Source organism: Jaculus jaculus, chromosome 14 (assembly GCF_020740685.1).
Source record: "Jaculus jaculus isolate mJacJac1 chromosome 14, mJacJac1.mat.Y.cur, whole genome shotgun sequence".
In the NCBI taxonomy this organism is placed as follows: domain Eukaryota; kingdom Metazoa; phylum Chordata; class Mammalia; order Rodentia; family Dipodidae; genus Jaculus; species Jaculus jaculus.
In genome coordinates, this window is record NC_059115.1 from 22,145,736 (window position 1) to 22,172,961 (window position 27,226).

The following is a 27,226-nucleotide window of genomic DNA, read 5'->3' on the forward strand; positions in this document are numbered from 1 at the left end:
TGCCTTTCCACTTACAATTTAGTTAATTATTCATATATGCAAACGAGCACTAACTGACAGTCTGGGAGACTGGGCTTCTGCTCCTTGAGGGCCGGTTTCTTCTCCTCTCCCTGTTATGATGGCTTTAAATTACTTCAAAATGCTTTAGTGTAGACAGCTGGATATTAATGTGTAAGTTAGCCGTCGAATCTATCCTCTAGGGGCAGTCGATAGCCTAACCAGGCATTCCCATGGCAGTTCTAGTCAGGGGTCACTTAATCAGAAAGGTGGCTACTTGAATGCATCAGCTTTATCGCCCCACCGGCTGTTTGGCTAATTGGCATAATGAGATGTCAGAAATAGATCCTCAATGGTGAGCTTAAGAACTTTCAAGACGTGAAATTGGCTCTGTGAGTTGGTTAGCCTCCTAGTTTGATAAGCAGGACCGCCACTCAAACCAGCCTGGTTGCCATAACCTCAGAAATGGTACCCTAAACTGGGCGTGGTGGCACAGGCTTTTAATTCCAGCACTCTGGAGGCAGAGGTAGAAGGATCGCCGTGAATTCGAGGCCACCCTGAGATTACATAGTGAATTCCGGGTTAGCCTGAGCTAAAGTGAGAGCCTACCTCGAAAAACAAAACAAAAAAAGAGGAAGAAATGGTACCCTAAATATTTTCCACTTTGGTCTTGCTTTTCCCCCTCACTCTGTTCTCTTAACTTTGCCTCCTCTTCCCCCTGGGGCTTTTATCTGCTCCACTTGAAAGGGCCTACGAGACAGACACAGAGCTCAGGCTTGGACTGAGGAGGCATAAAAACATGGTTTATTCCAAACACTGCAGTGTGGGACGGGGAGTGGCTCCCAGACCCGCCCCTCCTCAACCCAGCCCCAGACCCTGCTGAGATCTGGGATGGGAGACTTGGCGGAGTCCTCTGGGTCATCACTTAGGGGTCACAAATAAGGGCTGGTCTTGAAGATGTTGGTGGCACCTGGGGGTGGTCGGTAGTTGGGGAGGGCGGAGAAGATGGGGCTTCCGTGAGGTCCAGGTCCTAAGTCAGAGGGAAGAGCCAACGAGGGTGAAAAAGTGGGAGAGGTGTCACGGGTTGACATGAAGGGTCACAGTCTGGGGGTTCGGGTCACAGTCTGGAGTCGGATGACCATTTTAGGTGTTGGAAGTCACAGTCTGGGGTCAGGGGTTTCTGTGTGGCGGGGCCAAGGTCTGGGGTCACAGTTTGGCGAACGCGTCTCACAGTTTTGAGTCCCAATGGATGAAAGGTTAAAAACAGGCTCCCCAGGAGGTGTGGCTGGGGCCGGGGAGCTGCACAGTGATGTGGGGGCCGCGTGGGGGCGGGGCGCGGCGTGACCTCCCCCACCTCCCGCCCCATCTGGTGACATTAAAAAGCCCTTTTCGGGTTTTTTAAAAAAAAGTCGGTGGGTTCCAAGACCCTCGCCCCTTGCTCTCAGTATGGGTGAGATTTGGGCGACCAAGTCCCTTCTGGCTCCAGGTTCCCCAACATGAGGGGAGCAGGACTCTGCTCCAGGCGGGGTCCGGCCAAGTCCGTTTGTCTCCTTCCCAACCCACGCAGGTCGTTGTCCGCTGCGCGCGCCCCCTCGGGCTGTGGCCTGCGCTGACCGAGGGGGCGTCGAGGCCTCTGGGGCCACGTCATACCTCGGACTCGAGGCTGGAGAAGTGCGCAGAGCCCCTGCGGGTGCCCAGGTCCCCGCCCCGGTGTCTCCGGTGCGGCGCGGCGGGCAGCGGCGGCCCCCAGTGCGCGGCGTGCGGGCAGCGGCGCGCGTGGCGCGAGGGCCCCGTGAGCCTACGCGCGGGGGCGGCCCGCGGGCACGAGCTCAGGTCCTCGAGCGAGCGCGAGGTGGGCGCGGGCGGCGGGAAGTCCCAGCCGCCCGCGGCGCGCCGGTGCCGGTGGTGGTGCGGCGCGGCGGCGGCGGGCGCGCGGTGCGAGGCCCGTGGGCGGTGCGGATGCGGCCGCGGACACCCACAGCGCGCCCGGCGCCGGGGAGGCGGCCCGGCAGCCCACGGCGGGGGCGGCGGTGCCCACCAGCCGCCGTCCAGGCCGTCGTGCGAGCAGCTGAGATGTCGCGGCGGCGGTAGCAACTCCAGGCTGGCACAGTGACGGCAGTGCCAGGCGGCCGGACCTCCGCGCGGGGGCAGGTAGTCCCAGCTGCCGGCGCGCCAGCCCCCGAGCTTGTCGACCGACCAGTAGCGGCCGGGCGGAGGCCCGAGGCGCTCGGCATACGGGTAGGGGAAATCGGCGAACCACCAGGATTCCAGACCGCCCAGCGAAGCGCCACCCAGGCTCTCCGAGTCCTCCGAGTCCGACGGCGACGGCTCCAGGTCCAGGTAGGCGCAGGGGGGCGGCGCGGCGCGGCGCGGGGGCGGCGCGGAAGGGGCCCCGGCTCCCGCGCCCCCCGCGCCCAGCAGCGGCTGGCTCTCGGGGTCTGACCGCGGCCAGCGCGTGGGCGCGGGTGGGCTCTCGTCCTCGAAGGCCAGGCGGCACAGCGGCGGCCCGACGGTCGCGGCGGCGGCGGCAGGGGGCGCTGGCGGGGACGGGAAGCCCGGGAAGGCGCCGGCGGGGGGCTCTGCCGGCTCCTGGTCGCGCACGATCGCGAAGTAAGAGGGTGGCGGCTTCTGCGGGGGCTGCGCGGCGGGCGGGGAGAGTGGGCGCCCACCAGCGCCCCGGGGCGCTGCGCGCGCCTCGCCCAGGCCCAGGCCCTGCGGCTCGATGGGGCCGTAGTAGCGGTGGAAGCCGTCCGCCAGCGCAGCGCCCCCCGGCGGCCCCGCGCCCTTGGCCCGGCGCCAGCGGTCGGCGGCGGCGCGCTCGCGGGGCACGAAGGGCGCGGGGCCAGGCGGCGGGCGCGCGGCGGGGTACGCGGGGCTGGGCAGCGGCTGCGGCGGCGGCGGGGGCTTGGCGGGCGGCGGGGCGGCCTCGGCGCTGCAGCAGCTGTACATGCCCTGCGGGATGGGGAGTGGCGGCACATTAGCCAGTCCACCCTGTGCCTCCCCTTGGCCTCAGCCCCCGTCCCTTCCCCTTCCACTGGCCCCTGCCACACCTCCCACTCCACAACTCTGTCCCTTATGCCCCTTTCCCGGTGTCTTCTCCCTACCCTGGAGAAGGCCAGCAGGAAGTCCATGCGGTGGCTGGGCCCCAAGCAGTGTCGCAGGCGCCAATACACCAGGTGTTCCCAAGCGAAGACCAGCAGAGAGAGGCCCATGGCCACCAGGAGCATATAGAAGACACCTGCCATGTTGTCGATGTCCAGCTTGCTGCTCATGACCTCGATTTTGTCATTGTGGCAGATCCCCGAGAGCCACAGCCGCTCCAGCATCTCGATCTCATCTGGGGACAGGGTCAGAGGTCACCTGCTATGAGCACTCTCCCCTCGGATATGGATTCCAGGCCAGCCCCCTTCCTCTCTCAAAGTGGACCCTGCTGTTAAGGCCTTCACCCCCTCCTCCCCAGGACCCAGGGGTTCTGCCCTCCCCTCTCCAGGGTAAGGTTTCCTGCCCAGCGCGGCCGCACCATCCCCCAGGAACTGCAGCAGCGCCAGGTCGATGGGCCGCTTCCAGCGGGAGCCCTTGTGCAGGGCGATGCCATAGCCTGTGGTGGCGAAGACCTTGCCCGAGCCAATGGTGACCAGCTTGCAGCCCTCATCCTTGCGCGCCATGTAGTTGAGCACTGCAGCATCATAGATGAAGGCATCCAGTTTCCTGAGGACAGGGGTACGAAGGGCAGAGTCAGTCCCACTTCCATACTCTCGCTGCTGACGGGAACCCCTTACAACCCGTAACCTGTAACTGTTCGGACTTCTTAGGCATGTTACTGTACCTCTTTTTGCCTTGTTTCAACATCTGTAAAATAGGCATAATTGCAATATTGCCATGCCCAAGTCCCCCCCCCCCCCCCGCCCCAAGGTAAGGTCCCGCTCTAGTGCAGGTTGACCTGGAATTCACAATGTAGTCTCAGGGTGGCACTCTAACTCCTACCTCTGTCTCCCAAATGCTGGGATTAAAGGAGTGCACCACCACCGCCCGGCGTCATTCCCAAGTTTTAGTGAAGGTTAGCTAGTGGGCTGGAGAGATGGCTTAGCAGTTAGGGTGCTTGCCTGCAAAGCCAAAGGATCCAGGTTCAATTCCCCAGTACCCACATAAAGCCAGATGCTCAAAGTGGCACATGGGTCTTCAGTGTGTTTGCAATGGCTAGAAAAAAGTTAGATAATAGATAGTGACTGATGCAAGGGAGATACTAGAGAAACAATAGCCATGGTTGTCAAGGTTGTCAAGGAAAAGATAAATCAGTTAATTCTCATCGGAGCTCTCCAAAGTACTGTGCAGTGACTTATTTAAAATTCTTATAGATAGGTCTGCACAGGTAGCTTAGTGGTTAAAGGCATTTGCTTGCAAAGCCTGACAGTCCAGGCTTGATTCCCCAGTACTCATGTTAAATCAGATGCACAAGTGGTACATGAGTCTGGAGTTTATTTGCTGCAGTAGGAAGCCCTGGCATACCCATTTTCTCCTCTCTTTCTCTCCTCTTCCTCCTCTCTCTCTCAAAAAACAAACAAACTGTGGCACATAACCCACAACCCCATAGGGAATACCTTCAACCACAATGAGGAGGATCCCCAGTGGAATGGAGGCAGGGACGAGGGAAAAGAAGGTACCAACACATTATGATCCATACAAAATAGGTTGTTAGTAATAAACATTTTATTCAACTAGTAAAAAAAAAATCTTAGGGGCTGGGGAGATGGTTTAGTGATTAAAGATGCTTGCAAATCCTGACAGCCTGGGTTCAGTTCCCTAGTACCCATGCAAAGCCAAATGCACAAAGTGGTGCATGCATCTGGAGTTCATTTGCATTGTCATGAGGCCCTGGTGCATCCATGTCCATTTCCTTGCTCTCGTTCTCTCTCCCTGTCCTTGCAAATAAACATATATACATATACATACATACATATATATGTGTGTGTGTGTATGTGTATATATGTGTGTGTGTGTGTGTGTGTGTGTATATATATATATGTTGTTTTTTTTTTTCAGATGGAGAAACAGGCCCAGAACCACACCATGTCTTGCTTGTGTCGCCCCTCCGGGCCTAACTGCTAAGACTTGGTGGGAAGAGTAAGATGGATGTAGTCATTCCCATGGACTGGGAGCATCACTGTCCTTCACAATTCCCAGTGACGGACCGTTCGGCTAATCTCCACCTCTCCAAGTCCCCTAGCCCAGGGAGCAGAAACCCAGCTGTTCTCATTCCCAGCTGGCTCATTCTGTGGGGTAAGTGATAAGAGTTCTAGAGCACTATCTACTCCTCCTCCTCTCACCTGGACAAACTTAGACTGATCTGGGATTCCCTACCACTGTGGTGATTGGGCACACCTGGGCTGAGAGACGGGCATGCCACTTTCCCCCAGCCCCACTCGGTCACATCACACTAGGCTTCTCATAATCCTTAAAACTCTTACCTTTCCCCAGGGTTCGAGAGCTTTTTGGTCATCTTTTGGCAGATATCAGTCTGATAGAGATGAAGAGCACAGCCTTCTTATGTAAATAGACAGGGACACAGGCTCCAAGTGATAGAAATGAGGAATTAATCCCCGTTTTGTAGGCGGGTAGTCAGAGTTACAGGCCAAAAAAGAATATTACCGATTACAAGTCCAGAAGCTGAATTCCAAAAAGCCCTGACTTACCAAGATGTTGGCTGACCACCAGAACCTTGTGCCTTTGTTTTCTTTTTTATCAAGAGCCTCCATATACATTCAAAATAGCTAATCATTACCATGGGATATATTTTATAATCATGAAAAATGTTAATAAAAATTAAAAAAAAAATAAAAAAAAAACTTGAAACACCCACTTAAAAAAAAAAAAAAGCTAATCAATTCCATCCTGACTTGAGAATTTTCATCCAGAAGGGTGGAACACTCATGTACATTCAAAGTAACCAATGAATCCACCCCGACCAGATGACTAACTTACACCAAATGGGTTACCAGCTCAGGGCCCCTTTCCAGCTTGGGAGCTTTCTGCTTTACCTTCTAAGATTAAAGCTTGGCTTAACTTGCCCTTCTACTTTCTCTATATGTGTTAATTCTTTGTGGGTTGTAAGACTCCAGAGAGCTACTGACTGGCCTAGAGAGTTCTAGTGACCATTGAGTGTCTGGCACTCTAACCTTTAAGCCCAACCAGAGCTGAGAAAGGCTCTTCACTCTCAAAACCTGCAATAAAATAACAGATGTGGACCTGCCCTGGGGAGACTAGAAGACAACTCCAGTCTGACTACGGGTGGCCTCAAACTCACAGTGATCCTTCTGCCTCCTGAGTGCTGGGATTAAAGGCTTGTGCCACCACACCCCGCTAAGATTGCTTAACTTTGACTCTGTGTGTGTGTGTGTGTGTGTGTGTGTGTGTGTGTGTGTGCGCGCGCATGCATGATGTTTGCTTAAGATGGGGTTTCTCACTGAACCTGGACCCTGACCTTGAAGATTTTTGTTTTAATATTTTTTTATTTATTTGACAGAGAAAGAGGGAGGGAGAGAGAGAGAGACAATGGGTGCACCAGGGCCTCCAGCCACTGCATACAAACTCCAGACACATGCGCCTCCCTGTACATCTATCTGGCTAACGTGGGTCCTGGGGAATTGAATGTGGGTCCTTTGGCTTAATGCCTTAAACACTGTGTCATCCCTCCAGCCCTCGTTGAAGAGTTGTTTGTTTTGTTCTTACATGACTTCTCTGTTGTTGGGGGAGAGGGGCTATCCAGCCACTGAGCTATACACTGTAGCCCCTAACCTGTTAGTTAGTGCAAATCCTTCTGTATTCCAAACCTTCAGAGAGTGCTCAGGCAGATACCTTCTGTGCATGGCAGTGAAAGAAAGGACTGAATTCCTCCACAAGGAGCAGGTCAGCTTGGGAGCCCTCAGGAAGCAGGTTCCAGAAACTGAGGACATGTGGCCAAAACAAAGAGCTCAGGGTGGGCTAGATCCCAGGAACCTCTGAGAATGATCAAAATCTTGAGGAAGGTGCTGAGGGTCTCACATTGGAGAAGAATTAAGTTAGTTTCCTGTAGATCCTAACCAGGCAGGGACAGGAAGTCCCAGCTGCCGCCTGGGAATGTATATATACATAGACAAGCAAGTCAAGCACTGCCAGCAGGCATTGCTGCCTTACAGGCACACTGTAATTTTTCTCTAGGTTTCTCTTTGTTTAGGAAAATGCCCTTGGGAGCAAAAGGTGAATTGCTGTCCACTTTTAAGTGGCAAAAACTTGGGAATTTCCACTGTCAGGCTGAGAGAAGCATGGAGGGGCTGGGAGGCTTCAGATGGAAAAAAGGCCTTCTGAATCCTTGGAGGACATGTGTGGGAGGGACCAATGAACATTTTAAACATTTTTTTTTATTATTTTTATTTATTTATTTGAGAGCAACAGAGAGAGAGAGAAAGAGGCAGATAGAGGGAGAGAGAATGGGTGCACCAGGGCCTCCAGCCACTGCAAACAAACTCCAGTCGTGTGCGCCCCCTTGTGCATCTGGCTAACTTGGGTCCTGGGGAGTTGAGCCTCCAGCTGGGGTCCTTCGGCTTCACAGGCAAGCGCTTAACCGTTAAGCCATCTCTCCAGCCCCCAATGAACATTTTAGAGAAAGCTACAAGGCAAGGCTTCTAAAAGGGAAGAAGGAATGTAACAGCATTCACTTTTTGACTTTTTAGAGCTGACAGCCCAGATCCTGGCACATGTTTAATTTTTTTTTTTTTTTTTTTTTTGGTTTTGTTTTGTTTTTGAGGTAGGGTCTCACTGTAGCTCAAGCTGACCTGGAATTCACTACGCAGTCTCAGAGTGGCCTCGAACTCAGTGATCCTTCTACTTTTGCCTCCTGCGTGCTGGGATTAAAGGCATGCACCACCATGCCCAGCTCATATATTTAATTTGGACTCTACCACTGAGCTGCACTCCCAAGCCCAGCACCCACCTTTAATGGTTTGCTTAGTTCTGGGATAAGATACCTGCCTCCTTTCCTATAGCCTTCTTTATAACCCCTCTTCTCTAAACCTGGCAGTCACGGGGCTAAGGCTATAGCTGAGTGGTGGAGCTTACCTAGAATCTACCACTGAGTGCCTAGGGGTGTGAATCAGCAGTAGATAGAGTAGCAATATGAGAAGCTCTAGGTTAAATTCACAGCATTGCAAAACCCAATATAAACAAAAGTGGAGGGGCTGGAGGGATGGCTTAGTGGATAGGGCATTTGCCTGCAAAGCCAAGGGACTTAGGTTGAATTCTCCAGGATCCACATAAGCCAGATGCACAAGGTGGCACATGCTTCTGGAGTTCGTTTTCAGAGGCTTAATGCCCTGGCACACTCACTCTCTCCCTCTCTCTGTCTCTCTCTCTCTCTCTCTCAAATAAATAAAATAAAAATTAACTTAAAAAATGGAGCTGGGCATGGTGGCACATGCCTTTAGTCCCAGTACTCAGGAGACAGAGGTAAGAGGATCACTGTGAGTTTGAAACCAACCTGGTACTACAGAGTGAATACCAGATCAGCCTGAGACCCTACCTTGAAAAAACAAAAGAAGGGGCTGGAGAGGTTGTTTAGCAGTTAAGGCATTTTCCTGCAAAGCCAAAGGACCCAGGTTCGATTCCCCAAGACCCACTTAAGTCAGATGCACAAGGGGGTGCACGCATCTGGAGTTTGTTTGCAGTGGCTGGAGGCACTGGTGGGCCTATGCTCTCCCTCTTTCTCTCAAATTATATATATATGTATATTATTTATATATATATTATATATGTATATATTTAAAGAAAAAAAAACAAAAGAAAAATTGGGCTGGAGAGATAGCTTAGCAGCTAAAGGCATTTGCTTGTAGAGTCTGGTGGCCTGGGTTCAATTCCCCAGTACCCACATAAAGCCAGATATACAAAGTGGTGCCTACATCTGAGTTCATTCGTAGTGGCTAGGGGCCCTGGGACTCCCATTTGCATTCTTTATTTGCTTTGTCTCTCTCAAAAAATAAATATTTGAAAAAAAAAAAGAAATATTTGGAGGCTGGAGGGATAGCTTAGCTGTTAGGTTATCTGCTTGCAAAGCCAAAGGACCCAGGTTCGATTCCCCAGGACCCACATAAGCCAGATGGACAAGGTAGTGTGTGCATCTGGAGTTCATTTGCAGTGGCTGGAGGCTCTAGCACACCCATTCTCTTGCTCTCTGTCTCTGTCAAAAAAAAAAAAAAAAAAAGCTGGGCATGATGGTGCACACCTTTAATACCAGCACTCGGGAGGCAGGGTAGGAGGATTGCCATGAGTTTGAGGCCACCCAGAAAGTACATAGTGAATTCCAGGTCAGCCTGAACTAGAGTGAGACCCTACCTCAAAAAAGCAAAAATAAATAAATAAATAAATAAAAGTAAAATAAATATATATACACACACACATACATGCATACATTCATACACACACATTTGCTGGGCGTGGTGGCACATGCCTTTAATCCCAGGACTTGGGAGGCAGAGTTAGGAGGATCGCCAAGAGTTCAAGGCCACCCTGAGACTACATAGTGAATTCCAGGTCAGTCTGATCTAGTAAGACCCAACCTAAAAAAAAAAAAAAAACAAGAAAGAAAGAAAGAAAGAAAGAAAATTGAGGGGGACTGGAGAGATAGTATTAAGGCAGTTAAGGTGCTTGCCTGCAAAGCCAAAGGAACAAGGTTCAATTCTCCAGGACCCACATAAGCCAGATGTACAAGGTGGCACATGCATCTGGAGTTGGTTTGCATCATGCCCATTCTCTCTCTGCCGCTTCCTTTCTCTTTCAAATAAATAAATAAATTTTTTTAAATTGAGGGATTTGAGAGATGACTTTGGTTAAGATGCTTGAAAAGCCTGATTGATTCTCCAGTATCCATGTAAAGCCAGATGTACAAAGTGGTGCATGTGTCTGGAGTACATTTCTAAGGGGCACCCATTCTCTTTCTCTCTCTCCCTGCAAATAAATTTTAAAAAAATTGGGCTGGAGAGATGGCTTAGTGATTAAGCACTTGCCTGTGAAGCATAAGGATCCAGGTTCAAGGCTTGATTCCCCAGTACCCACATAAGCCAGATGCACAAGTTGGCACATGTGTCTGGAGCTGTTTACAGTGGCTGGAGGCCCTGATGTGCCCATTCTCTCTGCCTCTGTCCCCCCCTGTTTCTCTCAAATAAATAAATTTTACAAAATGTCTAAAAATATATTTTAAAAAAATTTAATTGAGCCAAATATCGGAGAGATGGTTTAGCGGTTAAGGTGCTTGTTTGTGAAGCCTAAGGACCCTGGTTCAGTTCTCCAGGTCCCACATAAGCCTGATGCACATGATAGTGCATGCGTCTGGAATTTCTTTGCAGTAGCTAGAGGGTATGCCCATTCTCACTCTCTCACTTTACCTCTGTCTCTGATAAAGAAATAAAAATAAATATTAAAAAAGAAATTGAGGGCTGGAGAGATGGCTTAGCAGTTAAGCGCTTGCCTGTGAAGCCTAAGGAACCCGGTTCAAGGCTCAATTCCCCAAGACCCACGTTAGCCAGATGCACAAGAGGGTGCACGCATCTGGAGTTTGTTTGCAGTGGCTGGAAACCCTGGTATGCCCATTCTTTCTCTCTCTCTCTGCCTCTTTCTCTGACGCTCTCAAATAAATAAATAAAATAAACAAAAAACATTAAAAAAAAGAAAGAAAGAAATTGAGCTGGGGCCAAATATGGTGGCACATGTCTTTAATCCCAGTACTCAGGAGGCAGAGGTAGGAGAATAGCTGTGAGTTCGAGGCCACCCTGAGACTACATAGTGAATTCCAGGTTGGCCTGGGCTAGAGTGAGACCCTACCTCGGAAAAACAACAAAAAACCCTTTATGGGCTTAGCGGCTAAGGCACTTGCCTGAGAAGCCGATGGACCTAGGTTTGATTCTCCAGTACTCATGTAAGCCAGATGCACAAAGTGGTGCACATGTCTGGAGTTCGTTTGCAGTGGCTAAAGGCCCTGATGTGCCCATTCTCCTTCTCAATAAATAAGTGGGCCTCAAATAGCCTGAGTTTGAATCTCCAGACCCACGCAAACAACTGACATGGCAACATGTGTCTGTAACTGTTCCACAAAGCAGAGCAGAGACCCAAGGAATCACCTGAGCTTATGAAGGACAGCAAGCTCTGGTATTAGTGGGAGGCTCTGGCTCCCAGGCAGAAAAGCAATGGAATGGGTCTCCAGATGCCCTGTCCCCCACCCACCCACACAGATGAGCATGTGGGGCACTGCAAGGGCACATACATGTGCATCCACCACACACACAGCAAAATATACTTTTTTTTTTTTTTTTTTTTTTTTTAGGTAGGGCCTCACTCTAGCTCAGGCTGACCTAGATTCCACTATGTAGTCTCATGGTGGCCTTGGACTCAGGGCGTTCCCCCTACCTCTGCCTCCTGAGTGCTGGGATTAAAGGCATGAGCCACCTCACCTGGTTTACAAGCAAAATATATGTGTCGGATGTGGTGGTGCATGCCTTTAATCCCAGAATTTGGGAGGCTGAGGCAGGAGGATTGCTCTGAATTGTACATCTGGCTTTAAGTGGGTACTGGGGAATCAAACTCTGGTCTTTAGGTTTTGTAGGCAAGCACCTTAGCCACTAAGCCCTCTCTCTAATCCCCCTCCACTGGACTTTTAAGTCCTGTCAGAGTGGAGACCTTGCCTGTCTGGTTCAAAATCAGATCCATAGGATCTAAACAGTGTCTGGAGTGGCTGAGTGGATAAGCTGATGCTGGTCAAGACAGTACTTTGGTGGGCTGCCTCCCATGGGGAAGATGTCAAGAAGTGTTGTCCATAGAAAAATGCAAGACGGGGCTGAAGAGCGCATGTATCTAGGGTTTGTTTGCAGTGGCTGGAGGCCCTGGCACACCCATTTTCTTTCTCTCTCTGCTTGCAAATAAAACTAAAAAAAGAGAAAAGCAAGAAGAAATCATTGGGTACTTCTAGGAGGGAATTTATAAAGGTCTGTGTGTTCACACATTGTGTTTCAATTGTTCTGAAATAGAACCTAATGCATCAGGGAGAGGGGCTGGTCTGCTTTCCTGCTGCTTCTGTATGCATTTGGTTTTCCTGGTTTTGCGGGGCGGGGTCTCCCTCTTGCTCAGGATGACCTGGAATTAGCTGCGTAGTCTCAGGGTGGCCTCGAACTCATGGCAATCCTCCTACCTCTGCCACCCAAGTGCTGGGATTAGTTCGAGTCCACCTTGAGAATACAGAGTGAATTCCAGGGCAGCCTGGGCTAGAGTAAAACCCTACCTCAAAAACAAAAACAAACAAACAAACATGAGCCACCATGCTCGGCTATTTATTTATTTGAGAGAGACAGAAAGAGAGAGGAAGAGGCAGATAAAGAGACTGGGCATGCCAGGGCCTTTAGCCACTGCAAATGAACTACAAACACATGCACCACCTTGTGCATCTGGCTTATGTGGGCCCAGTGGAATTGAACCTATAGTATGGTGGCACACGTCTTTAATCCCAGCACTCGGGAGGCAGAGGTAGGAGGATCACCGTGAGTTCGAGGCCACCCTGAGACTACATAGTGAATTTCCAAGCCAGCTTGAGCTACAGTGAAACCCTACCTCAAAAAAACAAAAAATAATAATAAAAAAAAAAAGAACCTAGGTCTTTAGGCTTCACAGGCATGTGCCTTAACTGCTAAGCCATCTCTCCAGCCCTTTGTGTGCATTTGAAATTGAATATCACTCATAGTGTGGGCCACCTGGAAGGTGAAGCCATGACTCTTTAGCATTTCCCTTGTCCTGAGAGTTTGTTTACCCTTCCGCAGGCCAAAGCCAGGGAGGTTGCCATTTCCCTCTTCCTTTCCTCCCTTTCCTTTCCTCCCTTCCCTTTCCTCCCTTCCCTTTCCTCCCTTCCCTTTCCTCCCTTTCCTTTCCTTTCCTTTCCTTTCCTTTCCTTTCCTTTCCTTTCCTTTCCTTTCCTTCATTCCTTCCATTTATTTATTTGAGGGTGACAGACAGAGAAAGAGGGAGAGAGAGAGAGAGAGAGAATGGGTGCGCCAGGGCCTCCAGCCACTGCAAATGAACTCCAGACGTGTGTGTCCCCTTGTGCATCTAGCTTACGTGGGTCCTGGGGAATCAAGCCTCAAACCCAGGTCCCTAGGCTTCACAGGCAAGTGCTTAACCACTAAGCCATTTCTCCAGCCTGCCTGTGCCATTCTTTAAGGATGGAATTTTCTTTTTTTTTTTAAATTTTTTAAATTTTTATTAGCATTTTCCATGATTATAAAAAAAAATCCCATGGTAATTCCCTCCCCACCCTCCACACTTTCCCCTTTGAAATTCCATTCTCCATCATATTACCTCCCCATCACAATCATTGTACTTACATATATACAATATCAACCTATTAAGTATCCTCCTCCCTTTTATGTCTCCTTTTCAACTTACTGGCCTCTGCTACTAAGTATTTTCATTCTCACGCAGGAGCCCAATCATCTGTAGCTAGTATCCACATATAAGAGAGAACATGTGGTGCTTGGCTTTCTGGGCCTGGGTTACCTCACTTAATATAGTTCTTTCCAGGTAAGGATGGAATTTTCTAGTGCAGTTACTGTGGTAACCACTAGTGATGGGTGGCTATGTACATTTGTATTTTATTTTATTTTTGGTTTTTCAAGGCAGGGTCTCACTCTAGTCCAGGCTGACCTGGAATTCACTACGTAGTCAGTCTCAAGGTGGCCTCGAACTTGCGATCCTCCTACCTCTGCCTCCCCAGTGCTGGGATTAAAGGCATGCACCAGCACGCCTGGCTTACATTTGCATTTTTAAAAATTATTTATTTATTTATTTGAGAGCAACAGACACAGAGAGAAAGACAGATAGAGGGAGAGAGAGAGAATGGGCATGCCAGGGCTTCCAGCCTCTGCAAACGAACTCTAGATGCGTGCACCCCCTTGTGCATCTGGCTAACGTGGGACCTGGGGAACTGAGCCTCGAACCGGGGTCCTTAGGCTACACAGGCAAGCGCTTGAACTGCTAAGCCATCTCTCCAGCCCTACATTTGCATTTTAATTGAAAATTAAATATTTGGCTTCTGAATTACACCAACCACCTTTTAAAGGATCAGTGTGAGTCTAGAACTTTCCCTTTACTGCAGGAATCCCTTGTCTACTGCAGATGCTCTGTCTTCTAACAGTATTGCCCTGGAAACTCCCAGGACCTTATTCTGCTGTGCTATGCTCTGGCTAGGGCTCAGCCAGGGCCTGATGCAAGGCTCTGGGACTCTGCTCTGCAACCTGGTAAGGATAGGGCTTGGCCAGAGCCTACTGCAAGAACTCAGGACATACTTATGGTGTGGATGAAGGAACTCCATTTCACTTTCAAAGGGGTCATCTTATCAGGGGAAATCATGCTCCATCAATGTGTGTGCTGCTTAGTGCTGGGAAGAACCTAGGGCCTTAGGCAACCTCAGACATTCCTGATAAGCCCTAACCAATTGTTTGTTTCTTTGCTCTTTTCTGCATTAAAAAAGGGGGGGGGGGAGCTGGGGAGATGGTTCAGCAGTTAAGGTACTTGCTGCAAAGCCTAATGACCTGAATTTTATTTCCCAGTACCCATGTAAAGCTAGATGCACAAAATGGCACATGCATCTGGGGCTCACTTGCAGGTGTTATAGGTCCTGGTACACTCATTTCCCTCTCCCTCTGTCTCACTTGCTCTCTTTCCTTGAAAATAAGTAAATTTATTAAAATGTAAAGATTTTTTAACTTATTTTTATTTTTATTTATTTAAGACAGAGAGGAAGAAAGGCAGACACACAGAGAGAGAATGGGCGTGCCAGGGTCTCCAGCTACTGCACATTAACTCCAGATGCATGTGCCACCTTGTGCATCTGGCTTATGTGGGTCCTGGGGAATTGAACCTGGGTCCTTTGGCTTTGCAAGCAAGCATCTTAACCGTTAAGCCATCCCTCCAGCCCTAAATTTTGTTTTGTTTTGTTTTTCGAGGTAGGGTCTTACTCTAGCTCATGCTGACCTGGAATTCACTATGTAATCTCAGGGTGGCCTCAAACTCACAGCGATCCTCCTACCGCTGCCTTCCAAGTGTCTTAAAACATTTTTTTTTTTTTTTTTTTTTTTTTTGGTTTTTCAAGGTAGGGTCTCACTCTGGTCCAGGCTGACCTGGAATTAACTCTGTCATCTCAGGGTGGCCTTGAACTTATGGCAATCCTCCTACCTCTGCCTCCCGAGTGCTGGGATTAAAGGCGTGCGCCACCACGCCCGGCTAACTTTTTTTTTTAAGGGAAATAAAGCTGGGGGCTGAGATGGCTCAAGTGTTAAAGGCACTTACTTATAGTCCAGGTTTAATTCTCAAGCCAACCACATAAATCAGATGCAAAGAGTGGCATATCCATTCACACATGTACAAATAAATTAATATTAAAAAATAAAGCTGGGGCTAGAGAGATGACTTAGCAGTTAAGCGCTTGCCTGTGAAGCCTAAGGACCCTGGTTCAAGGCTTGATTCTTCAGGACCCATGTTAGCCAGATGCACAAAGGGGCGCACACATCTGGAGTTTGTTTGCAATGGTAGGAGGCCCTGGCGTGCCCATTCTTTCCCTGCCTCTTTCTGTTGCTCTCAAATAAATAAATAAAAATAAACAAAAAGTTATAGAAAAAGAATGAGTGACTAAATAAATAAAAGGGCTAGTTTTTTTTTTTTTTTAATAATAAAGCTGGGCTGGAGAGATGGCTTAGCAGTTAAGGTACATGCCTGTGAAGCCTAAGGACCCAGGTTCAATTCTCCAGGTTCCACGTTAGCCAGATGCACATTGTAGCACAAGCATCTGGAGTTCATTTGCAGTGGCTAGAGGCCCTGGCATGCCCATTCTCTCTCTCTCTCTACCCCCCTCTGTATCTAATAAATAAAACAGTAAAAAATTTAAAAAATAAAGGTATAAATGTCACATACATATACACGAAGAATAGACATCCCAAAATACTGCTATTGGCAATTCCCTGAAAAGCACTGTGTGCCCACAGAGCTCTGTGTACCCACTCCCATGTTAAGGAGTTCTCCACCCCATAACTGGAGTGACTCCCAGGGTAGCTGGACATCAGAGAAAGCCTTTGGTGGGAGAGACAGACAGAAAAAAACAAATGGGAGCTGGGCATGATGACGCATGCCTTTAATCTCAGCTTTTGGGAGGCAGAGGTAGGAGGATTTTTGTGAACTCAAGGCCAGCCTGGGACTACAAAGTGAGTTCCAGGTCAGTGTGGGGTAGAATGAGACCCTGCCTCATAAAAACAAAAACAAAAAAGGACAAATGGGTTGGGGAGATGGTTTTGCAGTTAGTTAAGGTGCTTGCCTGTGAAGCCAAAAGACCCAGTAAAGCCAGATGCATAAGGCACAAGTGTCTGGAGTTCATGTGCAGCAGCTGAAGGCTCTGGTGTGCCCATTCTCTCCCTCTTCCTCCCTCTCTCTACCCCTTTCGTTCCCTGTCAAATAAATAAATAAATAAAAACAAATTTTACAAAAGAACAAATGGGAGAGGGAAAGTGTGGTGGTTTGATGCAGGTATCCTCCATAAACAGGTGTTCTGAATGCTAGGTCCCCAGCTGATGGCAATTTGGGAATTAAAGCCTCCTGGAGGCAGTGTATTGTTGGGGGCAGGCTTATGGGTGTTACAGCCAGCTTCCTCTTGTTCATCTGATGTTATGCTATTTCCTCTGCCATCATGGAGCTTTCCTTCGAGTCTGTAAGCTAAAATAAACCCTTTTTGTTTTCCCCAGAAGCTGTTCTTGGTTGGGTGTTTTCTGCCAGCAATGCAAACCTACTATGACAGAAGGGTTTCTATAAACTGAACTGTCACTAATATCATTGGAAAAATAAGAAAAGATTTTGCAACTTTAAACCATGAGTAGGATTCTATAAAATAGTATACTATAAATCAGGTATGTTGGTTCATATCTATAATCCCAACACTGAGGTAGCTGAAGTAGGAGAATTACTTTGGGTTCAAGGTGAGCTAGAGCTACACAGTGAGGCCCTGTCTCAACAACAACAACAAAAAGGCCCGGGTTCCATCTGCAACCCCTGAAATAATAAACACAGGACAGAGCTGGGAAGATGGCTCGGTTGTAAAGACATTTGCTTGCAAAGGCTGGTGGCTTGGGCTCAATTTCCTAATACCCACATAAAGCCAGATGCACAAAGTGGCACATGCATCTGGAATTTGTTTGTGGTGGCAAAGGCCCTGGTGTGTTCTTTCTCTTTCTCTTTAAAAAATAAAATAAAGTAGTAGAATATACCAGGAGAAATAAGCTTAACAAGGGGCAGAAGGAGAAGGAGACTATTGGGAAGGAGAGCACCGTGATAGAGAGATAAGAAAGCAAGAGCAATCGCTGGCTGGGGACATAGTCTGTGGTGAAGCACTTGCAAGGCCCTGGGCTCATTCCTCAGCCCTGGGCACTAGTGAGGGAGATAGGAGGATGAGAGAAATACACCATCCAGGAAGTTTAATATCAAGCTAATATAAATTCCAGAAAGAACTGGGCATGATGACACATGTCTTTAATCCCAGTACTTGGGAGGCAGAAGTAGGAGGATTGCTATGAGTTCCAGGTCAGCCTGGGCTTAGAGTGAGACCATACCTCAAAAAAATAATAATTAAAAAAATTACACAAACAACCGAGAAATAGAGGAGAGGGAAAGAATTGAAGAAAATTTCTCAGAATAAAGGACATTAGTAAAAAACCCAACAATGAAAACAGACAAGGAATATTGCTGATAAATGCCAAAATAGGATTGGTAAATTAGCAATGGCAGAGCACTTGCCTAACATGCTCAAGGCCCGAAATTCCATCCCCAGCACTCCGTAAAACCATGCTGATAATCCCAGCATTTGGGAGGTGGAGGTAGGAAGATCAAGAGTTCAGTCACCCTTAGCTACATAGTGAGTTTTTGAGGCCAGCCTAGGCTACATAAGACCCTGTCTCTCTCTCTCTTATTTTATTTTTTTGTTTTTCGAGGTAGGGTTTCACTCTAGCCCCGGTTGACCTGGAATTCAGGGTGGCCCCGAATTCACAGTGATCCTCCTATCTCTGCCTCCCAAGTGCTGGGATTAAAGGCGTGCACCACCACACCAGCTCTCTTACTTTAGTTTACTTTTCTATTTTTATTTATTTTGGTTTTTCAAGGTAGGGTCTTGTGCTAGCCCAGGCTGACTGGGAATTCACTATGTAGTCTCAGGCTGGCCTGAGTGATCCTCCTACCTCTGCTAGGATTAAAGGCATGTGCCACCACACCCCGTTCTCTTTCTTTTTAAACATATACTCATTCATTCATTCATTTATTTATTTGAGAGAGTAACTATGAACATGATAGATGCATATGTCACTTTGTGCATCTATCTGGTTTGCATGGGTACTAGGGAATCAAACCTGGGCTATCAGGCTTTCAGGCTTTTAAAAAATATATTTTATTTATTTATGAGATGGAAAGAGGCAGAGAGAAAGAGAAAATGAGCACGCCAGGGCATACGAATTCCAGACACATGTGCCCCCTTGTGCATCTGGCTTACGTGGGTAATGGGAAATCAAACCCAGGTTCTTACGCTTCACAGGCAAATGTAGTAACTGCTAAGCCATTTCTCCAGGCCCCTCAAGCTTTTTTTTTCGAGGGAGGATTTTACTGTAGCCCAGGCTAACCTGGAATTTACTATGTAGTCTCAGGCTGCCCTTGAACTCACAGTGACCCTCCTACCTCTGCCTCCCTGGGATTAAAGGCATGTGCCACATGTCCGGCCCTAAGGAGTTTTTAAAAATTATTAAATTATTATTTTTATTTAGGGAAGTACAGAACTAAGGAGAGACACCCACATGGCTTGAGAGTGATGGTGATGGGCCTGGAAAAACCATAAAGAGGACAGAAAAGAAAGTACAAAGAGCTCCTGTCATGTAGAGGAGGGGTCCACATGGAAAGTGAGGGCTAGGGAGCTCTCCAGTGCTCAGCGCAGCTGGGCGGGCCTAGGAGAAGCTCACCAGCAGCTGAAGCTCAGGCAAAATCAGGCAGCACAGAGCAGGTTTCCAGTCTTTGCAAGCAAGTGCCCTTTAAATGCTGAGCCATCTCTCCAGCCTGCCCTCTTTCTTTCTTTTTAAACATTTGCTTTTATTTTGAGAGAGAAAGAGGCAGATACAGAGAATGGGCATGCCAGGACTTCCGGCCGCTGCAAACTCCAGATGTATGCACTACCTTGTGTAGCTGGCTTACGTGGGTCCTGGGAAATCAAACCTGGGTCCTTTGGCTTTGCAGGCAAGTGCCTTAACCACGAAGCCATCTCTCCAGCCCTCTCTTTTTTATTAAGCGCTATTTTATTATTTATGTGTGTGTGTATGGATATGATGTGCCTCTACATCACGAGATAATCTTGGAGGGTTCTCTCCTTTTTAAAAATTTTTTATTTATTTTATGAAATAGAGAGAATGGGCACACCAGGGCCTGTAGCCACTGCAAACCAACTCCAGATGCATGCACCATGTTGTGCATCTGGATTTATGTGGGCACTGGGAAATCAAACCTGGGTCTTTAGGCTTATGCAGGCAAGCGCCTTAATATCTGAGCCATCTCTACACCCTCTCTCCTTTTGACAGACACGATTTCCATTTTTGTTTTTGCCACTGCTGCTTGAGAGCTTCCAGAGTCTCCCAGTTCTGCTTCCCATGGTTGTATTGTGTAGGGATAACAGATACATATGCCACTTTGGGTCTGCCTTTACATGGGTGCTGGAAAATTGCTCAGGCTGCTAGGCTTGCTTTTAAGTGCTGAGCAAAAATAGGGAGGTTATAGGTGGCTTTCCTTCCCTCCCTCCCTCCCTTCTCTCCCTTCTTCTCTTCCTCCCTCTTCCTTCCTTCCCTTCCCTTTCTCTTTCTTCCTTCCTTCCTCCCTCCCTTCCTTTCCCCCTTCCTTCCCTCCCTTCTTTCCTTTCTTTCCCTTCCTTTTCCTCCCTCCTTCCCTTCCCTTCCTTTCTTCCTTTCCTTCCCTTCCTTTCTTCCCCCCCTTTCCCTTCCCCTTCCTTCCTTCCTCTCTCCCTCCCTTCCTTCCCTCCCTTCCTTCTTTCCTTTCCTTCTCTTCCCTTCCTTCCTTCCTTCTTTTCCCTCTCTCCCTTCCCTCCCTCCCCCCTTCCTTCCTTTCCTTCCTCTTCTCCTCCCTCCCTCCCTCCTTCCCTCCTTTCCTCTCTCCCTTCCTTCCTTCCTTGCCTGCAAAGCCTAAGGACCATGTTTGACTTTCCAGGTCCCACATTAGCCAAATACACAAAGTGATAGAAGCACACAGGTCACACATGCATCTGGAGTTCCACTGCAGGTATGTATGCTTAGAGTTTTGGCTGGCATCCAAAGAAGAGAAAGAAAGGAAAAATAAAGTTGTACTTTATTTTTGTTTTTTTGAGCTAGGGTCTCGCTGTAGCCCAGGCTGGCCTGGAATTCACTCTGTAGTCTCAGGCTGGCCTCAAACTCACAACGATCCTCCCACCTCTGCCTTCTGAGTGCTGGGATTAATGGTGGATGCCATCATGCCCAGCTAAAGTTATACTTTTTTGTTTGTTTTGTTTTTTCGAGGTAGGTTCTCACTAGTCCAGGCTGACCTGGAATTCACTTTGTAGTCTCAGGGTGGTCTTGAACTCATGGTGATCCTCCTACCTCTGCCTCCCAAGTGCTGGGATTAAAGGTGTGTGCCACCATACTGGGCAGTTATACTTTTTTGAATTAGATCTCAAAAAGGCAGACCCCATGAGGGTCTGTGAGCTACTGCACTAAGCGAGGGGCTTTTGCTGGTTTAAGTGTCTAGTTTTAAGGGGATGCATATTCCTGCCACCTCCTTAGCATGTGCATAGTGGTAGGTGGTCTCTTGACCAGGTGATAGGCTCAGTTTCATTAGCTCTTAAGGAGGGGACCAAAATCTTATGTTTTGGGTCTTAGAATGCCACGTCCCCACCCAGGCCCAGAAGTAAACCTCAAATTAGCTTTCCCTCAACAAAAGCCACTATGTTTCCATCCTCCTCCTCTCATACAGTACTTTAAATCCTATGGAGCACCAATTGTGATGTTTCTCTGTCCAATGTTACCACGGACACAGGAGGTTAGGTTTGTTCTGCAATGACCTCAAGCCTAATGTCTTATGAGGCGCCTATCAGTATTTTGAGCACAAAGAAGGAACAGACTATCTACAAAATCTTAGGAGTCAGCTGGTGGCTCATGCACTCAGGAGGATCGCTATGAATTTGAGGCCAGCCTGAGACTACAGTGACTTCCAGGTCAGCCTGAGCTACAGTGAGACCCTACCTCGAAAAACCGAAAAACAAACAAACAAACAAACAACAACAACAACATATTTCCTCTATTCCCTTTCTCTGGAAGTCCAAAAGAACAACGGAACAAAACCTCAAGAGTAAGAGTTTGTGAACAGGGCTCTCAAGATGGTAGCTGTGCACCAGCTGGGAGCAGGCCATAAGCCAAGAGGAACTACTATAAGATGAAGTCGTTCTTTGGTTCTGAGCATTAAGAAGAAATTCAGATTATTAACAGAGAATTACTTATGTTTGACATGGCTAAGCATAAAAACTACTCAACCTCTAAGTAATGGGGACAGGGAGAGAAAGACAATTATCAATTAGGAACAACAAAGGACTGTGTTTCCATAGCCATACATAAACTCTGGAGAACTGTCTAGCCAGAGTCACGGTGCGTGACGAGAATGAGCGTACACCTTCTGCTGTGAGGCAGGCATGTAAAATGCCTAACACTGAACAATCAAGAGGTAGCCATATATACATGGCATTTAGAGATCATGAGGGAAACAGCAGAAAATAAAAATGAAGCCAATTCTTCTGGGGTGGCAGGAATGGGAGGTTGGCAGATGGGGAACATTGTTTTTTATTAGGAAAAATAAAATCTGCCAGATGTGGTGGTGTACATCTGAAATCCCAGCTGTTGAGGAGGCTGAGGCAAAGGACTGTAAGTTTAAGGACTGCTTAGGAAACTTAGTGAGATCCTGTCTCATTTAAAAAGACAAAAAAAGCAAAACAAGGGCTGGAAAGATGGCTTAGCAGTTAAGTCATTTGCCTGCCAAAGAATCCTGGTTCAACTCTCCCAGACCCACGTAAGCCAGATGCACAAGGGAGCACATGCATCTGGAGTTCAATTGCAGTGGCTGGAGGCCCTGGAATTCCCATTCTATTCTCTCTCTGCCTCTTTCTCTCTCTCAAATAAATAAAATGTTTTTTTGTTTTTTTTTAAAGGGACTGGAGAGATAGTGGTTAAGGCGCTTGTCTGCAAAACTGAAGGACCCATGTTCTACTCTCCAGATCCCATATAAATCAGACACACAAAGTTAAGTCAAGTGCAAGGTCGCACAGAACTACTAGGTGGTCTAAGTGTCGAGTTTGATAGCAGTGGTGAGGCCTGGGTGCAGCAATTCTCTGTCTCTCCCTCTGCCTCCTTCTCTCTCAAAAATAAATAAATAGATAGATAAAATAAAACAAGGGCTGGGTGTGGTGGTGCATGACTTTAATCCCAGCACTGGGAAGGCACAGGTAGGTGGATTGCTGTGAGTTTGAGGCCACCCTGAAACTACATAGTAAATTCCAGATCAACCTGGGCTAGAGAAAGAGAGAGACACCCTACCTTGACAAACCAAAAAATAAAACAAGAGCTGGAGATGGCTTAGCAGTTAAGGCACTTGCCTGCAAAGCCTAAGAACTCAAATTTGAATCTCCAGGTCTCACAAACCCAGATGCAGTGACACAGCATGCCATGTTACACATGTTCCATAAGGGGGCACATGTGCCTGGAGTTCGTTTGCAGCAGCTGAAGGCCCTGGTGCCCCATTCTCTCTCTCTCTAAAACAAAACAAAACAAAACAAAAATAAGCTGGGCATGATGGCGCATGCCTTTAATCCCAGCAGTTTGGAGGCAGAAGTAGGAGGATTGCCATGCGTTCAAGGCCATCCTGAGACTACTTAGTAAATTCCAGGTCAGCCTGGACTAAAGTGAGACCCTTCCTCAAAAAAACAAAACCAAACAAACAAACAAACAAAAAATTCCAACACTCAGGAGGCAGAAGTAGGAGGATTGCTATGAGTTTGAGGCCACCCTGAAACTACATAGTGAATTCTAGGTCAGCCTGGGCTAGAGTGAGACCCTACCTTGAAAAACCAAACCAAACCAAGCAAAACAAAACAAGGAGGCCAGGGCTGGAGAGATGGCTTAGCAGTTAAGGCACTTGCCTGTGAAGCCTAACAACTCAGATGTGATTCCCCAGTACCCATGTAAGCCAGATGCATAGGTGGCACATGTGTCTGGAAGCCCTGGCCCACCCATTCTCTCTGCTTCTCTCTGCCTCTTTCTCTCAAATACATAGAATATTTGAAAAAACAAGGAGGCCAGGTGTGTTGGCACACACCTTTAATCCTAGCACTCAGGAGGCAGAAATTGAAGGATCACTGTGAGTTCCAGGACAGCCTGAGGCTACATAGTGAATTCCAAGTCAGCCTGGACTACAGCAAGACCCTACCTCGAAAAACCAAAAACAAAAACTAGCTGGAGAGATGACTTAGCAGTTAAGGTGCTTGCCTGCAAAGCCTAACAACCTGGGTTTGATTCTCCAGTATCCACATTAGAACCAGATGCACAAGGAAGCACGCTTGTGTCTGGAGTTTTGTTTGAAGAGGCTGGAGGCCCTGGCATGCCCATTCTCTCTTCTCTGCTTGCAAATTAATAAGTAAAAATATTTACTTATTGCAAATAAATAAAATATTTATTCTTTTTTAGGACTGGAGAGATGGCTTAGCGGTTAAGTGCTTGCCTGTGAAGCCTAAGGACCCCGGTTCGAGGCTCGGTTCCCCAGGACCCACATTAGCCAGATGCACAAGGGGGCGCACGCATCTGGAGTTCGTTTGCAGAGGCTGGAAGCCCTGGCGCGCCCATTCTCTCTCTCTCCCTCTATCTGTCTTTCTCTCTGTGTCTGTTGCTCTCAAATAAATAAATTTTTAAAAAAATTTAAAAAAATATATTTATTCTTTTTAAAAATATTTTAGCATAAAGCCACAGAATAAGCCTTGGTTTTTATTATTTAAAGAAGCTTCATATTTATTTAGCTTTCTGACTCTGTGCTTGTGCCTTCAACACCTTCACGACGATTTTCTGCTCCTCAGTAAGGACAGCTCGCTCAATCCTGTCACAGACACATTTAGCACACACGGAACCACCATAGGCCCGGCTGACATGTTTTTTGGTTTTGGACAACCTCATAAGGACTTTAAGTCTCACAGCATGAACCCCTCGAAGTCGGCCTGGGCACATGCTGACTTTGGTGCTTTCCCGACCTTCTTGGTAATATAGGTAAACAATTCTATTACCAGGGGTTCGGAACAGTCTAGTTTTGTTAGACACTGTGTTGTAGGAAAGCCTACCATGGCATGTCAAACGCTGGACCATTCTGAGTGCCTCTAAACACTGACCCCCGAAAAGCTATTTTTTGGGTGTGGTTTTTTTTTTTTTTTTTTTTTTTTAGAGGTAGGGTCTCACTCTGGTCCACGCTGACCTGGACTTCACTATGTAGTCTCAGGGTAGCCTCAAACTCACAGCCATCCACCTACCTCTGCTTCCCGAGTACTGGGATTAAAGTTATGTGCCACCACGCTCGGCTTCTATTTTTGTTTTTTTGAGGTAGAGTCTGGCTCTAGCTCAGGCTGACCTGGAATTCACTATGTAGTCTCAGGATGGCCTTGGACTCATGGCAATCCTCTTATCCCTGCCTCCCAAGTGCTGGGGAAAAAGGCATGTCCCACTATGCTCAGCAATTATATATATAATTTTTTAAAATCGTTTTTCAAGGTAGGGTCTCACTCTAGCCTAGGCTGACCTGGAATTCACTATGTAGTCTCAGGGTGTCCTCAAACTCCAGGTGATTCACCTACCTCTGCCTCCCAAGTGCTGGGATTAAAGGCATGTACCACAACGCCCAGTTAATAAATATATTTTTTAAAAACAAAACAAAAAGATGGGGGTGCTGGAAAGACGGCTTAGCCATTAAAGGTGGTTGCTTGTAATTTGATTCCCCAGGACCCATGTAAAGCAAGATGCACAATGTGGCATGTGCATCTGGAGTTTGTCTGCAGTGGCAGGAAGCCTTGGTATACCCCTTCCTTCCTTTCCTCCCTCCCACTCCCTCTCAGAAGAATAAAACATTTTTTTAAAAAAATTGAGCTAGTTTAATCCCAGCACAGAGGTAGGAGGATCGCCATGAGTTTCAGGCCATCCTGAGACTACATAGTGAGTTCTGGATCAGCCTGGGCTAGTGTGAAACCCTGCCTCGGGGGAAAAAAAAAAAAAAGCAAAAACAAAAAACATCTAAGCTGAGGGCTGGAGAGACGGCTCAGAGTTAAGACACTTTCCTACAAAGCCCAAGGATCCAGGTTAGACTCCCTCAACCTACGTAAGCCAGATGCACAAGATGATGCAAGTGTCTGGAGTTTGTTTGCAGTGGCTGGAGGCCCTGGAGTGCCAGTTCTCTCTCATCCTCTCATGGGGTGAAAACTAGGGGGGAAGAATGGGGTCTGTGTCAGGAAATCTGTACCCACTTAGATGCCCGTGGGGAACACAGGTCAGTGTCTTTACAGTCACTGGTCCAGAAACAAGTGGATGGACGCGCCCCTGGTCCTGGTGATTGGCATCCGTGAGCAGGTCTAGAGGGTACAGAGTGGGTACTGGTGGACGTTGGGGTACAACAGAAGGCTCCAGGTGAAATATCTCCAAGTGGGAAGAGTATGTCTGCTGAAAAATCAGTATTTCCTATGATTTACCATGAAGTATATATGAAAATGACATACACTACCAAGAAATGTGGAGTTAGATTCCAGCCTCCAGCTTCATCGTGATTTATGAGAATAAAGCCAAGGGGAAGAGTTGCCAGTGGGTCACGCCAGCACGGAGCTTTTCCACATTTTCAGATTGGACCAGAGCCACTGAACAACTAGAGTAACCACGATACATGCGGTACTGGAGCAGGGGTCCCTGAAGCAGCTCGAGAAGCTGTTCAGTGTTTCACAAGGTTACTTATGAGGACAGAGCTTGGCAGTGTTTCACGAGGTTACTTACAAGGACAGAGCTTGGCAGAAACGATGGAACAAATGTGTGGGGAAACCACCATTGATCCTGAGGAGGACCTGAACACACTAGATGACAAAGTGCTCGCCAAAAGGAAGAGCATCATGGATGAACTTTTTGAGAAAAATCAGAAGAGAGATGATCCAAATTTTGTTTGTGACGTGGAGGTTGAGGTCCCACAGGATGCACAGCTTCAGTCCTGTGGCTGGGACACGGAATCATCTGATGAGTTCTGATGCCTAACACTTAAATTATTGCCTAGCGGAATATCCACGTTTCCACAAATAATATAGATTGGTTGGAGAAAAATTATTGTTTACTAAATTTATATATGTTGGGTCATAAAACCAATATTTTACATCTAGTATGTAGGCCTATGAGTAATATAGGGAAAACAATATAGGAATCTGTGAGATGCTTGCAATCTAATCAAAGATAACTCAAAAACTTGTGAAAAGATAAATGAACAGTATTAAGCAGTGCCACATGCTTGATAAAGGCTAAAGAATGTCAGATCAGGGCTGGGGAAATGGCTTAGCAGTTAAGGCACTTGCCTGCAAAGCCAAAGGACCCTGGTTCGATTCCCCAGGACCTACATAAGCCAGATGCACAAGAAGGCACGTGCATCTGGAGTTTGTTTGCAGTGGCTGGAGGACCTTGCATGCCCATTCTCTTTCTCTCTATCTGCCTCTTCCTCTCTCTCTCAAATAAATAAAATATTAAAAAAAAGAATGTCAGATCACAGGTGACTGGGGAAAATTGTTGGGAAGATGATTTCCTTTGGTGGGAATATGGGCCTTCAACCCTTGAAATGTTATGCAGGAATCCAGATGAGAGCAACTGAAGAAAGGGAAAGGGCATGGCAAAAGACAAGAAGTAGAAATTTTTATTTGAAGAAGAGTGAACAAAATATAGTTTGACAAGATTGGGACCATCCTTTTGCATTGTGTGTTCTGTGTGTTGACGTCAGGAGAAGAGTACTGTAAAATGTCTGGCAGCTGTAAGTAGATGCCGTGTGATGGATAGCAGGGCAGTTCTGTCCTTCTGGAATCGGGATATATATA

At 47.6% G+C, this 27,226-nt stretch overlaps 1 protein-coding gene, 1 long non-coding RNA gene and 2 pseudogenes across 4 annotated transcripts in view; 2 read left to right on the top strand and 2 right to left on the bottom strand.

Annotated features, from left to right (window-relative positions):
* Positions 1 to 1,510: 1,510 nt before the first annotated feature.
* Positions 1,511 to 27,226, bottom strand: part of Grin2d (glutamate ionotropic receptor NMDA type subunit 2D) — a 68,046-nt gene continuing 42,330 nt past the window's right edge. Inside the window, exons 12-14 of the mRNA XM_045133245.1 lie at positions 3,518 to 3,705; positions 3,102 to 3,334; positions 1,511 to 2,949 (exon numbers count right to left, since the gene is read on the bottom strand). Coding sequence (XP_044989180.1) covers positions 1,642 to 2,949; positions 3,102 to 3,334; positions 3,518 to 3,705 — 1,729 coding nt within the window. The 3' untranslated portion in view covers positions 1,511 to 1,641. The remainder of the gene's footprint in view (positions 2,950 to 3,101; positions 3,335 to 3,517; positions 3,706 to 27,226) is intronic.
* On the top strand, positions 2,071 to 23,879 carry LOC123454573. Of its 3 annotated transcripts, XR_006633411.1 has the most exons (5): positions 2,071 to 2,337; positions 3,295 to 3,717; positions 5,038 to 5,274; positions 5,473 to 5,543; positions 23,826 to 23,879. It is a non-coding gene; the product is annotated as an uncharacterized LOC123454573 (long non-coding RNA). The 3 variants fall into 3 exon arrangements; XR_006633409.1 differs by lacking the exon at positions 23,826 to 23,879 and having other exon boundaries at positions 5,473 to 5,792; XR_006633410.1 differs by lacking the exons at positions 2,071 to 2,337; positions 23,826 to 23,879 and adding an exon at positions 2,531 to 2,607 and having other exon boundaries at positions 5,473 to 5,792.
* LOC123454572 lies at positions 24,144 to 24,491 on the bottom strand (annotated as a pseudogene).
* LOC101599929 lies at positions 25,871 to 26,398 on the top strand (annotated as a pseudogene).